This window comes from Sphaeramia orbicularis, chromosome 16 (assembly GCF_902148855.1).
Source record: "Sphaeramia orbicularis chromosome 16, fSphaOr1.1, whole genome shotgun sequence".
In the NCBI taxonomy this organism is placed as follows: Eukaryota; Metazoa; Chordata; class Actinopteri; order Kurtiformes; family Apogonidae; genus Sphaeramia; species Sphaeramia orbicularis.
Genome location: NC_043972.1, coordinates 25,076,062 through 25,088,585, shown reverse-complemented (window position 1 = coordinate 25,088,585; position 12,524 = coordinate 25,076,062). Strand labels below are relative to the sequence as shown.

Sequence of the window (12,524 nt, the reverse complement as noted above, 5' to 3'; positions counted from 1 at the left end):
CTTTTAAATAGTTTCATGCTTGGACATTGCTTTAACTCTATATTGAATCTGTTCCACAGTCTCACCCCGCTGACTGAAACCCAAAAACCCTTCCTAGTCGTGCATATTAAGTGAATTTTAAAGTAAATTTCCCCCCTTAAATTATAACCCGCCTCATGAATACTGAATAATTTCTGTATATTTGTTGGTAAAAGATTAGCTGGTAGTGGATGTTTCTTCTTCTTCTGCCTCCTCTGTTTTAAGAAACGTCCATGCAAAAATACTTCTGTGGTGGAATAGACCATGAACAGAAGGCATTCTAGCAGTTAACATGGTGAAAAGCAAAAAAAAAAAAAAAAAAAATATATATATATATATATACATATATATATATATATATATCAACGTTATTTTTTAGAACTTTTCAACAATTATAGAACTTTCCATTTAACAAATATGACATTTAGAATTTCAAGTAATTTGTTCATAATACAAAGTTTGACACCAGACATGATAAACAAACAGAACCCATGGAGGATAAAAAACAAAAAAAGGCAATACAAACACAAAATATCATAAAAGTAATAGTAAAATAAATAAAATAATAATAAAAATAACAATAGCATAACAAGATAGTCAAGACAGTGCATTCTAGTCCATTTAAAGAAAGAAAATAAATAAACAAAACAGGTCAGCAACAATGTAAACAACTAAAATGTATTTACAGTTCCAGGCCAGGTAACATATTTACGCAGCGTAAAGAAGCCCCATATTTTGTTAAATTTGTTGACAGAGTTATTTAGGGTGCACCTATTTTTTTCTAACTTTATGTTAACCATGATGTCTCTGATCCTTTGATCGTGTGTTGGAGGTGATGAGTCCTTCCATTAGTAAAGATGAAAAGGCCACAACTTTTTGTAGGTTAGCTGGAGGGACTGAGTCATCTGTACATGAAACGATACCAAAAATAGCAGTAAGGGGAGACGGCTAAATGGAAATGAAATCAAAAAGCAATATTTTAATCCAAACCATGATGTTCTTCTATACCCAGCAAAGTATTTTTACTACATAAACCTGGGAAAAAATCTAGAAAACTTAGGGCCTCACACAGGACTCAAGCTTCAGTACTCAGGTGAAAGTGCAAACACTGTCACATATATGGTTTTTGGTTGGATTAGAGAGAGTGAACAGGTTAGAACAGACCTGGGCAAAGTAAGGCCCGCGGGCCACATGCGGCCCAATGGCTGACCCTGACCCTGACCCTGATGAGGTCACTGGCAAATTAAAAGTCAATGCAAATGTTTATCAGGGTAATAGATGCAACCAATGCAACGGCACAGCTTTTATTTAGTAGGATCTGCTAAATTAGCATGTTTTCGCACATTTTTTCCATTCTCAGCATGAAGCTTATGGTTATAATAAAGCTTATTGGTTTGTTGGTCAGTTTCAGCCCATTAAGATGTCAACTAATGCCACAAAAAAGAAAGAAAGATCGATTAAGAATGCAGAGATTTTAACAAGACATGGACTTCTAAGAATTTCTTCACTGAAGTCAGAAAAGGAACTGAGATATGCAAACAAACAAAGCTGCATTTATGGTTTTTCATGTAAAGTTAACATAGAGCTGGTTTTGCACATTTTTGAAAATGTTTTTGTGAATATTCATTAGATAGTTGAATTCTGTGCTCCACATTTTCATTGTATCATTGTACTGTTTCATTTACTGTTTTTATAGAGATATACAGGGTGGGGAAGCAAAATTTACAATATTTTGAGGCAGGGATTGAAAGACAGTGTATGACCAATTAGTTTATTGAAAGTCATGAGAATTTATTTGCCACAAGAAAATTGACATAATAGAAAATGTTTTTATTCTATGTGTCCTCCTTCTTTCTCAATAACTGCCTTCACACACTTCCTGAAACTTGCACAAGTGTTCCTCAAATATTCGGGTGACAACTTCTCCCATTCTTCTTTAATAGTATCTTCCAGACTTTCTCGTAATAGTTTTGCTCATAGTCATTCTCTTCTTTCCATTATAAACAGTCTTTATGAACACTCCAACTATTTTTGAAATCTCCTTTGGTGTGACGAGTGCATTCAGCAAATCACACACTCTTTGACGTTTGCTTTCCTGATTACTCATATGGGCAAAAGTTTCTGAAAAGGTATGGATAATAGTGTTAGGTATGATTATGACATCAATATATGTTTGGTTTCAAAACAATTGACGTAGTGCCTGCTGAGAAAAAACAACTAAATGTTCATTGTAAATTTTGCTTCCCCACCCTGTATATATTGAGCAGAGCTGCACGTGAATTGATGCAGCCCTTAATAACTGTCAAAGTTTCTCATGTGGCCCCACAGGAAAATGAATTGCCCACCCCTGGGTTAGAATGTAGTTTAAATCTGGCTCTTTCTAATCACCCTAGATGACTCACCCCTTTGACCTGCAGGTGTTCATACACACCCACCTCCTTTGATGCTGTTATTCATCACCAATTTTCCTCATATTGATTCGTCCTCTCTTTCTGGATGCTTCACACCAGCTGAAAATTGACAGGAAATTGCCATTTAAAGTGTCTTCCACAGGCAGCTAAAGATGACAGTGATGGCTTTGGGATTGTTTTGTTTGGCAAAAGGCTAATGGTTTAGTGTTCCACTGATATAAACAGAGAGGAGTCTGTGTCTATATTCGTTTGTTGTGTGTGTTCATGTGGAGCATGTGAGTGCACACTGATGACAGATCATTTCATGCCTCCTTCATTGTGACCACCTGAGTGTGAAGGTGTGTATGTGTGTGTTCTCATCTGCTTCATCATGTTTTTGTTTCTCTCTCGCGACTCTCCTTTTTAAGTGCAGCTTACAGGCTCACTATGGCAACCAATGGACCTTTTCTCATTGCAGCCGGGCTAAAGAGTGTTGTGACAGCACTGTTGTCAGCCTGTTATTATAAACCCTCTATCAACACAAAGGAGAGAAAGGATGGTTGGAAAAAATGCCCTTACGTGACCTATGACAACCCTCTGAAAGTCATTAAACCTTAGAGAAAGAGCCTATAATTAATTTGGATTCATACATAATAAATAAGAGATTACAAAATCTAATTGAATAATGCATTAGATAACAAATAATTGTTTTTTTTTTAATCAAGTTAAACAAGATTGCATATCTTTTTTGCAGTGGATCAGTCCAGTGGTGCCTATCTTTCAGAAATTGTGCTAATAATAATATGTTTATCTGCTACTTTTAGCTTTAACATGGGGAAATTTCTGCAGCTATGTTAAATCCTTCCAATTTAAAAAGAGGCACTGATACTATTATACTGGTGTGAAGACGATGCTGTAAATGAAAACTGGCAGATTTTGTCCAAGCTATAGCAGGCATATGCTGAGATCATGATTATATGTCATTGTAAGCAGGGAGAGGACAGGAAATACGCTCAAGGAAGTTTGGCGGATGAGGATTGGCTTTTCTTAGGGCTTTATTTATTGGTCTGAAGCTGTTTCCCTTGGGTCATATGAGTGATCTGATAACCACAGTCAGTGATGTACAGAGTCTGATTGATTTATCAGTTTTAATGATCACTAACATCTTAGACGTCTCTGCCTTTTTCTCATGACACAAATTTCTTGTCTGGAGAGCAATTTATGTATATTGACTTTCGACCCCAGATGCTTTAAAAGCCACATCTTCTTTCATTATGTAGCCTCAAATCATTTTCTTTTTATTAGCCTGACAGGATGAAGAGTCACGGTACAGTTATTTTTTCTACCTAGCGCTAAAGGTGTCATGATTTTCCAGTTTTTTATATAAGATAGCCTGAAAATAAAAAAAAAAAACAAGTGGTGCCTGGCACAACAAACCCCGCCCCTCACACGTATTGTAGCTTATTTTGGCATCGATCCAGCTGATGTCATCATGTGTATGCGTGTGGGGATGTCAGCATATCAATTGCGTCTACAGGGGTTGGACAAAATAATGGAAACACCTTAAAAAATCAACAAAATATAATTTAATATGGTGTAGGTCCACCTTTTGCGGCAATTACAGCCTCAATTCTCCGAGGTATTGATTCATACAACTTGTGAATTGTTTCCAAAGGAATTTTAAGCCATTCTTCAGTTAGAATACCCTCCAACTCTTTTAGAGACGATGGCGGGGGAAATCGACGTCTTACTTGAATCTCTAAAACTGACCATAAATGCTCAGTAATGTTGAGGTCTGGGGACTGTGCCGGCCATACGAGATGCTCAACTTCATTAGAATGTTCCTCATGCCATTCTTTAACAATTCTAGCTGTATGGATTGGGGCATTATCATCTTGAGGTGAAGGTGTTTCCATTATTTTGTCCAACCCCTGTATATATGCGCCAAGTTTGAAGTAAATTGAAACAAAATTGATGCTTTTATAGACATTTCAAAATTTCGCCTATTATAAGTAAATGGGAGGGGAAAAAAAGATTTAAAAAATTCATAAAAAATATGAACTTTGACCTACTTTTCCCAAAATGTAATGAGATCTGTTCTGGGTCACTAGCAATCTATAAACCCAATTTAGTATGAATTCAACCAATAGTTTTCCTGTCCAGACACTTGAGACTTTACCCATTATAAGTAAATGGGGAAAAAAAAGATTTCGAAAATTCATAAAAAATTTTAACTTTGACTTATTTTTCCCAAAATGTAATGACATCTATTTTGGGTCACTGGCCATCTATAAACCAAATTTAGTGTGAATTTAACCAATATTTTTCCTGTACAGTCATTTGAAATTTTGCCCATTGTAAGTAAAGGGGGTAAAAAAAAAAGATTTTGAAAATTCATAAAAAAATTTGAACTTTGACCTACTTTTCCCAAAATGTAATCAGATCTACTCTGGGTCACTGACAATCTATAAACCAAATTTGGTATGAATTCAACCAATAGTTTTGCTGCTAGAGTGTTAACAAAGAAACAAAGAAACCGAACCAAAAACAATACCCCTTACCTCCCCTTCTTTTTTTTTTTTTTTTTTTTTTTTTGGGGGGGGGGGGGGGGGGGTTAACAAGGTAACATCCAAGAATGGTATAAAATCCACAGCATCACGTTACACGTTCTTCTTGTAACTCTCCAACAGGGCACAGCCAGCGAGGCAACGCTGATGTCGTTACTTGCTGCTCGCTGTAAAGCAATCAGAAGGGTCCAGTCCGTGAACCCGGAATTATCAGAGGCTGAAATTTTCTCCAAACTGGTGGCGTACACCTCTGAGCAAGTAAGTTTCCCAAATTCATGACTTTACACAAATGCATTTAATTTTCATTTGCAGGATGTTATTAACCCTAGTTGTGGTCATGTGTACATGTCAGTCATCAGTTATGCAGCAGTTATGACCTTAACCCAGAAAGACCCAAACATCCATCATTGACCAAATGCATCGGCTGATCTAAGCTATTTAATACCTGTTGATTCAGTTATCCTATCAATACATGTAAATAATTGTTGTAAAATGCAGTTTGTCATCTCAGATATGACCCATTTAGACATTCAGAGGATCTGTAGTGAATGTGGAAACACTGTCATCTACTACAACATTGATTCACCAGTAAAATACATAGAGTCTGATCAATGACAGTGGATGGAAATGTTTGGTTTATGTTTAGTTCATGATGTATTTTACAAAAAAAGTCGCTTTTTCTTCTGTTTTCTCTGTTTTTTTGACATAATAACCCTCAACTTTAATCTGAGCTTTTATGAACATTTTCATGGCAACAGTCCCTGTGAACTTTAAAGGTTTGTATTACTGAAGTAGTTGTAATGTGATAGAGACAGACAGAGGGTCAGTGAGGCTGGAGTGAGCTCTGATCAGGTTGAACAGCAGGCTGACTTTGTGATTGGGTTAGGGAGTTGCCTGAGGCCCACACAGACCTTTATAGACAGAGCAGTTAGTTCTTTGACTACTGCAGGTTTACGTGTTCTCTGAGTTCATCTCCAGTGTGTGTATAACTCTCCTTTTATGGCAACGACGTCAACTGATCAAAAATAAAACAGTTTCTGTTTCAGTTTGACAGTAAAAAGAGGGGAAAGTTGTGGATCTTTTTTTTTTAATTTTTATTTTATTAATACACTTTTTGCATCTTGTGACTCTTTGTTTCCCAGGCTCATTCCTCGGTGGAGCGAGCTGGACTGATTGGAGGTGTGATGATGAAAAAAGTCCCAACTGACAACAAATTTTCTCTCAGAGGGGACATGCTAAGGAAGATGATAGATGAAGACAAGGCAGCTGGACTCATTCCTTTCTATGTAAGGAAATAAATTCAAATCCTCTAACATTATGCAATTGTAAAAAATAAAGCATTTTACAAGAGAATGTCAAACATTAACTCAAGGCATGTGGTTTGTTTACAATTCTTTATTTTTTTTAAAAATAACTTTTATTTAATTGAAGGAGGTTTTACAAAGCATTACAAAACACAAAAACATACCCATCTATACTTAATAACCGTATACATATGTCCCCACTCGTATATACACCCACTCATAAAAAATATACACTTGCCCATGTTCACAATGGTGAATAAAATAAAATATCTGTATATACACTCACACATATAAATATACAACTCTTTAGCTGAAAGCCACAGTGACACAGGCGGGTGTGTTGGTGCTGCTGAGCACACACTGCTGATGCTTCTATTGAAGGATAACATTGTTTCTGTTTAACTTAATGTGTGTCTATTTGGTTAAGGACAATAATCTCTGTCCATCTGGACCAACAGATCACAATCAGTGCCCAATAGCCGGGAAGCTGCAGCAGCCCAGTAACCCTGAAACACATCTGCATGTCAGGAGTGATCCCCATGTCTATGTTTTAAAAAAAGAAGGCATAGAAGAACGCATGTCTGCTACTATGAAAGCCATATTTTATATTATGTGCCATGAATGATGTAGATGCAGTCTTGTAATTGTTGTGTTGTGGACTGAGGTTGTCCCAGTAAAATGAATCCATTCAGGATATTTGATGGTTTGTATGTTTGTGTGTTTCAGTTATGTGCCACTCTTGGGACCACTTCATCCTGTTCTTTTGATAACCTCCTGGAGCTCGGGCCCATATGTGAGTCACCTGTGGTAAAAGCGCATACACTCTTTTACATTTTATTACAGGAGAATGCTAATAACATGTGTTAATACTGATTTTAATGCTGACCATAAGTTTTCTGTTCTTGGAATTGTCTGTATTTCCTCACAACTGCTAGTTTGTAAGACACCTGAGTCCTTCAAAACATGAATGTTTGTCTCAGTCAGCTTCTCGATTCTGCATATTGTAAGCTACTTTATCTCGAAAGATAGCACAAGATACAGTTTGAACTTTTAGCCCTTAGCAGAGCATGAGCTCTCAGTTCTGGAATTCAACAACAAAGAGTAACTCTTCAAACTTCCCAGAATGACTCCAAGGTCTCCCATTCTGTCCTGTGTCCATCTGATATTCTTTCTTCTGCTTAGCGACAGCATCATACGTCATATTTAATATTAACCAATCCCATGTAAGCTTAGCACAGGCCTTTAGAAGTTAGACTGATTTTCTGTATTAGGTAGAACTGACTCTTGAGAGAGGGCGAAGCTTCTGTCAGTCTGTCAGTTTTCTCATTTGCGTACAAATAAATGGATTACCTGATTGAAGCAAATCCATTCTCTACGAAGTCTTTGTCGTTTTCCTACCATCACACATGTATTGGGCTTTTTTAGCTTTAGCGTTTTTGTGTTAATCCCAGCTTTTAAAGAAACTGTAAAGAAGGCTCTAGATCAGATTTGGAACAGGGTTTGTTTATGCTTTACTATTAGATAAAGTAAAAATGAGCTCATTCAGTTTTCCAAATATTCAGTATTTTCTTTTGTATGATCAGTCTTTTTACACATATTAATACTCTTTTCTGCCTGTTCTGTGTCTGTTGCAGGTAATGACGAACTTATGTGGATGCACATTGATGCAGCATACGCCGGGAGTGCATTCATTTGCCCTGAATTTAGGCCATTGCTGAATGGTGTTGAGGTGTGTTAACATATGCCCTAATGTCATATATTTGAATGAGAACTACTAGTATTGTACTGACGGTCTTGTAAAACATCTCTTTGGTAGTTTTGTTAATCATCCTAATATCAGGAGAAGGGGATTTAACTACGATTATAGTGTTGTCAAAAATCATAGGGGCAATTTATCAATAGAAGGGGGACATCATTGCATTAGTAAGTTGTGGTGTTGGTGTCCACTGCTCTGAGAGTTGGTCTAGATAACACTGCTACAGCTGACATTAGGGCTTGTGTAGCTCAGTTTTGAGGAAGGCCATTGTAGCAAGAAACCAACCCTGTATCAGTGCCAGGTGGTTTGTGTTCCCATATCACAGTACTTTTTATTATGCAAGGAAGGTCAGTCTGATGAGTACTACTGCTCCTTGTCGTAGCTGAATGAGGCTAAACTGGATGCTTCATAGAATAGAATAGAATAGAATAGAATAGAATAGACAGGAACAGGAACAGGAACAATGAAAATCAGTTTAGTAGCTCAGTTCAATTTAGCAGCAAAACACTTAGTGCAAAAGGGACTGTATAAGAAAATAAAATAAAATACAAATATCACAGTGTTAAGAAAAATGAACTGTGCAAGGGCTTTAGAATAAAATATTAATACACATGTGCAATAGGGGTGTAAGAAAATATAGGTTCTGCAATATATCGCAATATTTCATTTCACAATACTGTATTAGTATTAAAAAGTACTGTATTGATATTTCTAGGTATTTGCTGAAATGCAGATATGGCAGAGGTTCCTTTTTGTTTTTTGTTTTTCTTTATTGTTTATATTTTATTTATTATTTAACGCTGTTTTATTAAATAATGGTTATTTGAAGCATCCTAAAAGCATTTTTTACTGTCTGAGAGGCAGATGGTAGTTCCTTTGGAAACTAGGAGAATTAGAAAAAAATTGTGACATAACCTTAGATCCTGTTGTGATCAAATAAAAATGTATTTAGTATTTGTGCATATTTCTGGTATAATTCAATTCTTCGGTCAAATAATCATCTAAAAAAAGAAACAAACAAAAAAATTGCCTTTTTAACAGTATCATGATATATTGTGATATATTGTATCATGATCCTAGTTTTGGGATTTGTATCGTATTGCCAGATTCTTGCCAATACACACCCCTAATGTGCTACTAAAGTAATGCTAGATCTCCCAAATGAACAAAATATACAGAAAGAATATACAAAAGCTAACTCTATACTACAGATGAGAGATACAGGGTGGGGAAGCAAAATTTACAATATTTTGAGGCAGGGATTGAAAGACAGTGTATGACCAATTAGTTTATTGAAAGTCATGAGAATTTATTTGCCACAAGAAAATTGACATAATAGAAAATGTTTTTATTCTATGTGTCCTTTCTCAATAACTGCTTTCACACGCTTCCTGAAACTTGCGCAAATGTTCCTCAAATATTCGGGTGACAACTTCTCCCATTCTTCTTTAATAGTATCTTCCAGACTTTCTCGTAATAGTTTTGCTCATAGTCATTCTCTTCTTTTCATTATAAACAATCTTTATGGACACTCCAACTATTTTTGAAATCTCCTTTGGTGTGACGAGTGCATTCAGCAAATCACACACTCTTTGACGTTTGCTTTCATATGGGCAAAAGTTTCTGAAAAGGTATGGATAATAGTGTTAGGTATGATTATGACATCAATATATGTTTGGTTTCAAAACAATTGACGTAGTGCCTGCTGAGAAAAAACAACTAAATGTTCATTGTAAATTTTGCTTCCCCACCCTGTATGTACAAAGAATATGATGTATACAGGTAGTAGTAAGGTGCATTGAATCACTACTATGCTTCTTGAGAAAACAAAAGTATTAGTACAAGAAGGGCTGAGTTGGTTAGCATGCTAATGTTAGTTTATCTATCAGCACCACAATACACTGATGTCATGGATGTAATGTCACAAGTGTTTTTCACGCCCAAATGAAAAACTAAGAACATTACTAACCGATCCTGTAATTGCCCCACCTGCACAAAACATACAGTTGTGCCAAATGTCAAGACAGCCTATTTTAGTTCAATTGTTTGTGAAATATCTTCCATAAAATCTATAAAAGGAAGAACTGACTGCATGCTGATTATATCCAGCTGCTTTATTTCTGTTTGAAAATGGCACATTGTTAATGTCAAGGAGGATGCATGCAAGAGTGAGTAATAGGCTGAACAATCAGCAAAAGATGCAGGAGCATCAATCTGCCTTTTGAGGCTGCCAAAGCAGCTGTTGCTCCCCAAGCTGTGCAGAGACGCAAAGATAAGGACAGAGTAATTTCCTGAGGCAGCGTTAGACCTTTATATATCACTGTTTATTAGACACACAAGTTCAAATACTGTCGTGGGGAGACAGAGAAAACTGTCTTGACTGTTAAATGACCAACTGGTGTTTTAGCTTTACTCTGACTGATAATAAAGCTCATATATTAGTTATTGGGGCAAAACAGGATTGTAGTTGCTCTAACATTATAGAGCGCATTAGGGAATTACAGGTGGAAAATTAACAAACTTATTAAAGCAACATCTAGTAAGATTTAGAGGACCGTATTTACAATCTGTAACTGAAACAATCCCAGGTTATTGGAAATAATTAGATAAGAGTACATAGAAATAACACAGTCTTTTTGGATTAGAGCGCAGTCCTGCTGGAGGGTAGGTTGCTAGGATACGAATGATGGGCGCATAGGCAACCAGCACCCTTTGAATCAGTCAGCATGGCAATTGTCAGTCAGGAGTCTGTCTCACATTGTATCTCTATGATGTGTTATTGCATTTGTGGAGGTAGAGAAAAAGGATATTACAAAAGATAGCCAACAAAAAGATTAGAGAGCAGATTAGAAAGGTTGGTCTCTCTGTGAACAAACCTTTCCAGGAAGGGTTATATTAAGTGTGTGTTGCTGCTTGTTGGCACGATTGTCCTCTTTTGCATTTCAAATAAACTGTGCCTGCTTGAGTCCAGATAATGCTGTTGGTTAGACGGTCAGTTTTGCAGCAATAATAGCATAAAAAGATATATTATGATGGGTGCGTTTTGAAAAAACAAAAACAAAAAATCAAACTAGTAATGTGTTCAATTGTATAAGGATTTTTTTTTTTTTTTTAGATTGTCTTATTTGCAGCAGAAAATTTAAGTAATGACAGAGATCTGTGTCTTATCACTACTTTTTCTTTTCTTTCCTTTAAAGTTTGCTGACTCTTTCAACTTCAACCCACACAAATGGCTTTTAGTCAACTTTGACTGCTCTGCAATGTGGTAAGATTTGCATTTGCATTGTGAAAAGGTTTTGACTTATTATTTTACATTTACATTACATTTTACATTTATGCAGATGCTTTTTTCCAAAGCAACTTACAGGGGGAGATTAACAGTTAAGCTTTCTCTCTCTACTTCTGTTTTAAAGCACTTTAAAATAACCACAGTGGACCAAAGTGCTGTACAGAAGAATAAATAAAAAACAAAATAAAAGAATAAAATACAAGAATAGATTAAAGACATAAAACAGCTGTACACTTAAAAAAAAAAAAAAACAGTGTCGTTCAGAAGAATAGAAAACCAAAGTGATAGACTAAAATACAAGAATAGATTAAAACGATATAAAAACAGATGTACAATTAAAAACAACTGATTTGTTTTCCAATCCAATCCAGCTTTATTTGTAAAGCACTTTAAAATAACCACAGTGGACCAAACTGCTGTACAGAAAAATAAATAAAAACCAGATTAAAAGACGTAGAACAACTGTAAAAACAAAATAAAAAATAAAAAAATAGAAAAATAGATTAATAAATAAATAAAAATACAGATGAATTTTCTATTTATGTATCTAAAACAGCACTGTAACAGTGTTGAACTGAGCACTCACAAAAGTCAACACCGGGAAAACCCCATTTGTGTTATTTTCAGTGTGTAACTCTTGTTTTCTTTTTTGTTTTTCTTTTTTATAAACTTTATTTATGAAAAGCAGGCCCGGAATTATGTTATACAAGAGTACAGGTTCTTATCTTTTTTTTTTTTTTTTTTTTTTTTTTTTTTAAACATTTGAACATAGACAAATAAAATTGAACGCCCTCCCTCCCTAAACCCACAGTCCTCATGTGCAATTGAATGAAATTTGTTAAGTAGAAACAGTACACTTAACAAAGAAAAAAAACCCATAAATAATAAGTAGATAAATAAGTTGAAGTAAATAACTAAACAGAGAAAAAAGTACACAAAACAAAACAAAAAAATACAATAGTTAAAAAAAACAAAAAACTTACAAGCTGGTTGTTAGCTATATGAAGTGAAACATTACTCGCTGGTGGACGGGCACACAGCGATAGACTTGACTCTGACGTAACTGTCATGTTTTCTATATGATGATTTGTCAGTTTACCTGAGCAGTGACTCATGCCCCAAAAAAGTAACCATGAGTTGTTTTTCTCATCACCAAACTCATATCTGTCTGCACCTCAACAATCACTTCATAAAAATAGA

The 12,524-nt window shown here is 35.5% G+C and overlaps 1 protein-coding gene across 3 annotated transcripts in view; it reads left to right on the top strand.

Moving 5' to 3' along the window:
• ddc (dopa decarboxylase) overlaps positions 1-12,524 on the top strand; it is a 33,374-nt gene that overhangs the window by 4,795 nt on the left and 16,055 nt on the right. For all 3 annotated transcript variants that reach the window (XM_030158237.1, XM_030158238.1, XM_030158239.1), the window contains exons 5-9: positions 5,099-5,233; positions 6,118-6,261; positions 7,006-7,072; positions 7,914-8,008; positions 11,233-11,300. In XM_030158237.1, coding sequence (XP_030014097.1) covers positions 5,099-5,233; positions 6,118-6,261; positions 7,006-7,072; positions 7,914-8,008; positions 11,233-11,300 — 509 coding nt within the window. The remainder of the gene's footprint in view (positions 1-5,098; positions 5,234-6,117; positions 6,262-7,005; positions 7,073-7,913; positions 8,009-11,232; positions 11,301-12,524) is intronic.